At 33.5% G+C, this 8,670-nt stretch overlaps 1 protein-coding gene across 7 annotated transcripts; it reads right to left on the reverse strand.

Moving 5' to 3' along the window:
- Positions 1-1,483: 1,483 nt before the first annotated feature.
- On the reverse strand, positions 1,484-7,771 carry LOC140818060 (serine/threonine-protein kinase STY46-like). Of its 7 annotated transcripts, none has more exons than XM_073177884.1 (17): positions 7,261-7,771; positions 6,912-7,026; positions 6,680-6,774; positions 6,133-6,197; positions 5,831-5,984; positions 5,222-5,276; positions 4,811-4,882; positions 4,555-4,605; positions 4,073-4,260; positions 3,888-3,995; positions 3,659-3,732; positions 3,343-3,518; positions 2,826-2,921; positions 2,453-2,533; positions 2,322-2,375; positions 2,049-2,183; positions 1,484-1,718 (listed from the first exon to the last, which is right to left on the reverse strand). In XM_073177884.1, the coding sequence occupies exons 1-17, from the start codon at positions 7,452-7,454 to the stop codon at positions 1,650-1,652; spliced, it is 1,782 nt and encodes a 593-aa protein (XP_073033985.1). In that variant the 5' UTR covers positions 7,455-7,771; the 3' UTR covers positions 1,484-1,649. The 7 variants fall into 7 exon arrangements, with proteins under 7 accessions (XP_073033985.1, XP_073033984.1, XP_073033982.1 ...); XM_073177883.1 differs by having other exon boundaries at positions 4,073-4,272; XM_073177881.1 differs by having other exon boundaries at positions 4,073-4,272; positions 4,811-4,921.
- Positions 7,772-8,670: the final 899 nt, after the last annotated feature.

The raw sequence follows: 8,670 nt of genomic DNA on the forward strand, positions 1-8,670 counted from the left end.
TAATTTTATTTATAGAGTTTTTAATTAAACTGATTGATATAATCATAACAGAATTTTTAATATAGTTTATGTTTTCAATAGAGTTTAATTTTAATTTGAGTAAAAAAACATATAATACATAAATTACATTTGAATTAATATAAAATTTAATTAAATTCAAAATTGAATTAAATGAATTGATATAATCAATGCAAACAATAATTGAAGTGATCATTTATTGCAGTAATTAAATCTTTCCTTTTTTAGAAATGACATTTTGACGTGAAATTACTATTTTTGGCAAAAACTCTGCTTTTATATATATATAGATTTTTTTAAGAGTGTGTAGGATTTTTTATCTTCGTATTTTTATTCAAATAAAAATAATATTTTTAACATAAAAAATAATAATTTTCATGAATGACCCAAATAAAAGATATATTTTACAAAATACAATCCGTGAAACTGTTTCACACAAATTTTTTGTCATTATATTTCAAACAGAAATCATCTTCTAGATATATTACAAATAAGATGAAACAACTTTTTTATTATTCCAAACAAATTCAAAACAAAAATTAGTATATCAAGTCATTGTCTCATTAAACCATCACATAATTTTCCCAAGCTCTATTACATTTGGCATCAATCTGCATTCCCTTAGTTGAATAATGTTTACTAATTATATTTATTTACTGATAATATTTTATGATTAAATATAAAAATCATAAATAAATAATATTTTTTTTATAAATAAAAACTATTTGACATCGATCAGTATTCATGAGAAGTGATTTCTTTATGGTGAAATGTCATATTTCGACCGTAACAATGTGTTAATCTCATCACTGTTATATGTTTAAGCTAAATTAGAGAAAGTAATGATAAAATTTCTTTTGTTTTGTATAATTTATTTGAATTATAATTGTAATATTTGCATATATGAATTTTTTATTTGGATGAATTAGTTAATCATTTGATTTAAACACTAAAATTGAGTTTGAATGGAAATACAAAGTTAATAATAATACAACGAATTTTTTCCCTTATGAATTCATGATAAATGACATAAACTTGATCGTGAAAATAGAGTACCCAAAAAAAGAGAGAATCTCGATAGTAATGTATTTTTATTTCTGTAAAATTCTTTTATTATCATGTATGAATTGAATTTGTAACACAATTATAATAACATTATATTTTTACGAAATTATAATAAATCAAACAAAAATATTCAATTCTTTTTCGGTTCTTATTTTTAAAAATTTTATTCAAAAAGAGCTTCCAGCTTGAATTTTCAATGTCGAGTATGATCAATCGTACAAAACAGTAGGATTAATTTAATTGTTTGACATAAAGAACCAAAGATGGAAATCAAAAAATGATTTAAAAAAAAATCGAAACACTAATAAAATCGACCTTTCTCTATCAATATCATTATATCAGTAAAATATATGCATTTTGTAAGTATACATGCATGCATGCATGCATATATGTTCTTAACTGAAGAAGAAGAAGAAGATTAATTTAATTGTTTGACATAAAGAACCAAAGTTGAAGCACAAACAATGGAAGAAGAAGAAGAAGAAGAAGAATTATTGCTCAAAATTGGGAGTGAAGTGAGTTGAGTATATTATATGTCAAAGCATGCAGATATTTCTCTCCGTAATCTATTGATGTCGTCCATGCCTCAAGCTGGAAAAAAATCCTCGACGTTTGTCGGTTCCATCGCCTCCAACCTGCACCAAACACGCACATCGCCGTCATCTACACCAATCAACTCAGAAAATTGGGCACCCCTAAGATTAAAGGCAGTCAAAAAGTTTACAAAAGGGGTGCGCATGCAATGTGATGATCATGCATGATAATGGCGACCACGTCATTTTCCTCTGGTGAAAATATGAACATAATGTTAGAGTAGATCAGATCAGCGGTTGCACCAGACGAAATGATGGTTTAAGCAATTCAAAGTGTGATTTGTCAAGTACTGGATACCAAGCATCATTTGAGGACGGAGAAAAAGAGGTAAAGCAAGATCATTCAATTGGATTCGATGAAATATATGATACCTCCTCTGAAATTTTCTGTAAGATTTCCGTTATTTCAGTAAAGTCAGGTCTCAAAGTAGGGTCTTGCTGCCAACATCTCTCGAGCAGTTCAGCAAGCTTTGGATGAGTGTGTGTAGGAATATTCGGACGAAGACCCTAGAAAAGAATCAATGGAATTGATCATGTTACTTAAATCATGGAGGAGAAAAGGCTTGATTTAGAATAAATACATTCAACACTATTCTCCTTTCAATTGACAAAATAATTAGACAGGATGTAAAAAGATATATGTACCTTTTGCACCACTCCAACCGCCGCTTGCAAAGGGGTTAAGTGCTCGTATGGAAGCTGACAAGTCAACAACGAATATGCTTAACTAAAAGCAAGAAATGCTGCTTTCAACATTATGTATGGCAAAACCAAACCTTTCCTGTCAGCAGTTCCCATAGAACCACCCCAAAACTGAAGACGTCGACTTTATGATCATAGGGTTTGTGTTCTATGACCTTCAAAGAGAACCAACTTGGTGAGCAAGAGCAAATAGAAAGTGCAAAAGTTCACGATTAATTAGAACCAGCGCGATAAGTAGTAGGGCATATGATGAGCCAAAAATGAATCGCATTTAAGAATAACTACAAGTTTAACACTAGCCTACATATAAAGATCCAGCAATTGAAAATTAATTACGCCGCTATAAAGTATCAAATCCACTTCAAGTGGAGATAACTGTGACACTCTCGCTATCTTCGAATAGAACTGTATAAAGCACAAGTTCTGAGTTATTATAAAAGGGCACACCTCAGGAGCCATCCACCGATATGTCCCAGTTTCAGCAGTCATCACACCAGTTTCGGCTTTCACTCTGGCCACGCCAAAATCACCAACCTTAACTACCTGCACACAAAGTTCATCTTGAGACCCTTCAAAGGAAACTCATAATTTGGATAATGCATGATGATGCACATATGGTTTCTTGTTCGAAAATATGGCCCAAATATCCAGAAATTCACCATGAGATGCCACACACACAAACAACTTTTAGTTCCAACCAAAGAAGCAAAATGTTTATATGCACTCTTATCCATGCAACTAATATCAAGTTTAAATTATTTTAGCTTATCAATGTGAGTACATCAACAGAAAACAGATGCTAAATTCATATACTTAATATAAGAGGGGGAAGTCAGCTGCAATTTTATCATAAGTTAGGATGAGTCCGCAATTTGAAATATTAGATGTCATGCAATGCGATGAAGTAACTACAAAGATTTAACAACATGAAGCTACTCATGCATTTGATGCACTTAATTCTTACTTCATTTTCATCCATCAGAAGATTGGCAGCCTTTAAGTCCCTGTGGATTATATTGTTTTGATGCAAATAGTTCATTCCCCTTGATACATCAACAGCCACTTTGAGCAAAGATGGAAGCTTAAAGGTACCCTTTTGCTTGTGTAAATAATCATACACGCTTCCCCCAGACATGTATTCTGCAATTCAAGAAGTGCAAAACTTAAAACCAAGCTTACTGTAACAGTGACCGGGAAAAAATTCAACAGTTCAAATTTATTCACATGCTAAAGTAATCCGAGATGTGCATTTCAGAATGCATAGGCACTACAAGTTATACCTGTCACGATACAGAGATTTGGAGGTCTAGTGCACGCTCCTAAGAACTGAACAACATTTTTGTGTCGAACCTTTCTGCAAGTAACACGTTTCTGATCAATAGGGATACAAGGTTTTTAGATAGAATAATCACTTCAACAGATGTCAACAGCGGGGATAAAAGCTGAAAAAATAAAATTATCCCACTATACGTGGATGATCAATGAATTCATAGAAGTGATGCAACAAACCTCATTATGTATACTTCTTGGGCAAACTCTTTCTGCAGTTCTGCATTCAAGCGCTCTGCCTTGAGAATTTTGATTGCTACTTCCTGACTGCAGTAAGTACCTTTATATCTGAAACAATGAACTCTTTTACACAAAGAACACTTAACACCAAGCATAAACTTCAAGGCAGCATCCATTACACATACAAATCACCGTATGATCCCGATGCTACTTTGTACTCGAATTTCAAAAAATTTGGGTCCATTTCCCAAACATCAGTGCCATCACTGGGTATTTCCAAACGAACGGATTCACACTTTATCTCTACATGCTCATGCTCACTAAGAGGAGATAGAGAACGTTGATGTGGATGTGGACGCGGCCGAGAAGTTTTCTGCATGACAAACTATTATCAAAATTGTTTCCCAACAGTGACACCTTGATTTAAAAATATCAACAGATATCTTCGAAGGAACCATAGTCAGAAATGAGGAACACGACAGTGATATTTTCAAAACCACAAGCTATAGGTAGTTGCCTCAGCATTATATTGGGACAATTGTGAATAACATTCCCAAATAAAAATGACGCGTGAGTAATCCAATAATAAAGCATGCAGATTTAGCCTTACAAAATGCAATCCACGTGAATTCAAGAAAGTCGGTCATCCGAAGATCAAAAAAAATACCTCAATTTTCAGAAATTCTTCTTCCAGTGCAGTTTGAAGTTGCTCAACCTCCTGAAATTGTTTTAAAAATAATTTAATCCCACCGGAATTAAATGAAGAACGAGAACCGCGTATATTTTCATACAGTTGCTAGAATGCACGACAGTATTGTGATGCGGCATGACATAAAACTTCAGATCATTCTTGAAGTTACATTCACCAAAAATGAAGCCACTCTAGACAACACAAATGATAGTTTAGAAAAAGATTGATATACCTCAAATGGCCAACCATCGACAACAAAAACATCTAGAGAGTAGCCATCCACGGTTGAAAAAGCATGTGCTTCCTGGATGTTCAACCCGACTTCAGCTAATAAGGAAGTCAACTGCAAGGTAAAATCTCAAAGGTTCGGTACATAGCAAAAACTTGTCCTTCTACCATGTTTACCGAAGATCACAAGGCTTATGTCTTCGTAGACTGAAATGGGATGTTGAAAAATTTCTTCCAAACATTTTTCATTTAAAAAAAATGCACCAATAAATCCATCTAAATTTGGCCATGAAGATAGAAGGCAAGATTTCCATAATCCTATAACAATCAAGTGGAGAAGCAGGATTCTGCAAGAATTAAATCAGTAGGTGTTCACGAGTCTGGTACTGTATCAGTGTGCAAGCACATAAATAACCTGACTGAGGAGTTTTGGCTTGTCAACTGTTGAGAAAGTAATTTCATGCATGGGCCTGCATAATATTCAATCATCAGAAGATGTGAGGATTATATAACATAAAGCACAGTGTATATGACAGTTTTGTGAAACAGAAAATCATGCATGGAACTGCATGATCTTCAATTATCAATAGATGTGAGAATTATGTCAAATAATGCAAAGTATGCACAATAGTTCATTGAAACACTAAAAGCTCTTGCCCCCAAAAAAAAAAGAAAAAAAGAAAAAAAGAACCGTAAAACCTCTTCCATTCAATAATTGTCAGGTTAAGAACATTACATAGGTTCATGTATCATTGTATCAGAAGACTTTAGAGGTTTGAAAAATGTTAACTTTTTCGCTGAAAGTATGCATCAAAAGAATGAGGTAAGAATCCCCTTTAAATCGACTATAATTTCTCCAGACTTAAATTACTGGAACGAATTTGACAAAATTGATTATTTTTTGTGGCACAAACATGAGAAGTTCAGGTGTCCCAGTACTTGAAACGTTTTGTTGTAAGAAGTTAAAGGGTTGAGCATATCAAACAAAAACAAAATCAAAACTTTACCATCCATTAGATTATACCTTAGACACTTTACACCAGTATTTACAGCTCTGTTCCCATCTTGATCTTCTGAACTGCTTGCTTCCAGTGCAAGTAATTCAAGATTAGGACAAGAGCCAAAGGCAGGTGGTGGATGGATGCTGACAAAAAAATGGAGTACAGGTTTCAGCATATCTAATGAAAAACAAAACATTTAGGGGTTACAAACGCCGGTATTTTGATTATTTTAAAATTATGAAGAGCCAAGATGTTTAAGGAAAGCACCATAATGTTGCAACTATTAATTTACTAGTAACCATGGAATAGTTAAGTGCTTCAATACCTTCCGTATTGTGGCTGGCGTGAATGGATCGAATCTTCTGAATTCCCATCAGAGACTGGTAAAACCTATATTGACAATCATTTATGGCAATAAAAATAAAGTAAAACCAAGAGAGAGATATTCAATGAGAGTGATATAACAGTTAGAATTGATCTACTCCTGATAACATCCATTTAAGAACCTTCAAATAACAAAATAAAGTTTTACCAGTAGACCGATCGCTGGAAGAGAACACGAACAGCAAGAATTAAAATGTCACGCTCTTTTCAGACAAACAATTAGGAAACCAAATAAGTACATGATTTGTAGGAAGATTCATAATTTAACGTACTGAATGAAGTAGAATACAAATTCAACTGATCTGAATGCTTGAGAAAAAGATATCTGATTTCTTAAAATCTTGGTTGAAAAAAGGGAAAAGAACACACTAATTATTAGAATAAGTTGCTAGTGTTTTGCATACATTAATGCAAATTAGAGATGTGAAAAATCCGAGTATCCTTCTCCTTCCAGAACCCATCTCACCTACAGCTGAAGTATTACTTACCGAGACCTAAGTAGCCTTATACGAGCAAGCTCAGCTGTTTCATTAATTTGCAATGGCTTATAGCTAAAGGTTTGAACTATCAGTACCTTTATAAGCTGGTGATAGATAGGGTTTCGCATAAAAATATCAAGATATACCACAGAATAAATCCAGAAATAAGAAGAGGAAAGTCAAATAATTAGTCTAACTAAGGCTCGAGGTCGGGTATCATCTAATATTAAGAACTATTCACCTGCACAAGTCGTACTTCAAATGCGGGCCTATTAGCAGGATCACGAGCCAGATCCAGTAACCTCTTGTGAGTGAGAACATCTTCTGCCCTTTCCACATTCACATCCATCGCATACCTTCAAGTATCGGAATCGTCGATCAGCAGTCATTACGTGTTATGCACAGAGAAAGATAAAGAGCTGTTCTTTTCAACTTGCATGGTTTAAAAAACATGAAACTTTAATGGATTCGCTACCTACAACGACAGTAGATCGCGAAGTGCCTTTATCATCGAGATTTAGTATATAAATAAACAGAAAATCTCTGCCTACAAAAAGATCGACGCGAATCATATGGAATGCAAAGTTAACCTGGCGGGAAGGCGGTTGAAATGCTCCCATATATGATCATCGAAAGCTGGCTCCTGAGCCTCCGGATGGTCGACTTCTTTAAGCCGGCGCAGGACATTATTGTACACCTCCAACTTCTTCTGCTGTGGCCCGGTCTTCCTTGGAGCCGATTCCACCACCTTACTGCCGCAGCTGTCGTTAAGTTCCATCACCATTTAAGTGTCCGTTACAACAATCCTCAAATCTTCAGGAAATCACGCTCCGGGTTGGCGTAATTCACCTCAGCATTACGTGCAGTGAAATAATCTTCATGTTAATCACGTAGCAGATGCAGATTTGAGGAGGTTTATACCCAGAATTATTCGCAACAAGTTGTGAAATAAAATATTAATGGCGGAGATGAATTAAATAATGAATAATTGGGAGGCGGAAAGGGATTTCTGCGTTGATTTAAGAGGAGTTGGACTTGGGTTTTTGAATTCATTCAATCATCCTTCCTTCCATTTCTTTCTGCTCTATCCATTTCATTCATATATTATATTATATTATATGGAAAAGGTATGCTTTTGCTTCTTTAATATATCAAAGTCCTCTGGAATAAAATATTGTTTTCGAAATTTTACCTTTTTAAAAAAATATTTTATATTCGATCATATAATAAGATAAAAATATTTTTTAGCGTCCCGAATATATAAATTTATTTGTTTTTTCACCTAAATTCGTATCCATATAATAGCAAAATAACAATTTAATAGTTCAATATAGCTGTGTACACTAATATAGTTCATTATAGCATGAGTCATGTGACAGATGCACCAAGATTTACACGACGATTTTTGTAACATAAAAAATTCAATATAAAAATTTTATTTATCGAAATTTTATTATAAATTTAATATCAAATCTCATGATAGAAACCTTGATTGGAAGAGGGAAAAAGTTTTTACAATTTCCACAAGGGGAACATGAATTCCCTTTGCTATAAGTGGAAGAGAAATTGTCATCAGCTGAGTTGTCAATTAGCTGGGGCCATATCCAGTACATAATCAAAAATGTGAGAGAAGAAAAAAAAAAAGAGAATTTTTCAAATAGTGTGTGAGTCGTCGATTAAATTAATGTTTGATTAATGGATAGAAGTCCGAATTTTTTATTTACATTTTTTCGTTTCTCTTATATTTTACATGACTAACGTGGTTTGTAATTACTGTGTTAATTTAGTATTTACTCCCTACATATTGAATGATAACCGTTGTTGATTCATTTTAAAAAATAGAGAAGTGAGATACTAGAATAGTAAATATCTTAGCACAGAGATCTCAAACATTCGACTAACTATAAATGTTTTCCATGTTTAACTAGTTACCGATAGATAGAGTTGGTATCTCGTGAAACGGTCTCACGAATTTTTATATGTGAAACGAGTTAACCTTA

The sequence above is a fragment of the Primulina eburnea genome, chromosome 17 (assembly GCF_022965805.1).
Source record: "Primulina eburnea isolate SZY01 chromosome 17, ASM2296580v1, whole genome shotgun sequence".
In the NCBI taxonomy this organism is placed as follows: Eukaryota; Viridiplantae; Streptophyta; class Magnoliopsida; order Lamiales; family Gesneriaceae; genus Primulina; species Primulina eburnea.

Bases quoted from the DNA above. Each gene is read 5' to 3' on its own strand.
- LOC140818060 (XM_073177881.1), bottom strand. From the start codon at position 7,454: ATGGTGATGGAACTTAACGACAGCTGCGGCAGTAAGGTGGTGGAATCG. The intron at 6,198-6,679 runs GTAAGTAATACT...TTGTCAATATAG, and splicing joins ATAAGGCTACTTAGGTCTCG to GTTTTACCAGTCTCTGATGG. The intron at 2,534-2,825 runs GTGTGCCCTTTT...TTCTCTTTGAAG, and splicing joins ATCGGTGGATGGCTCCTGAG to GTCATAGAACACAAACCCTA.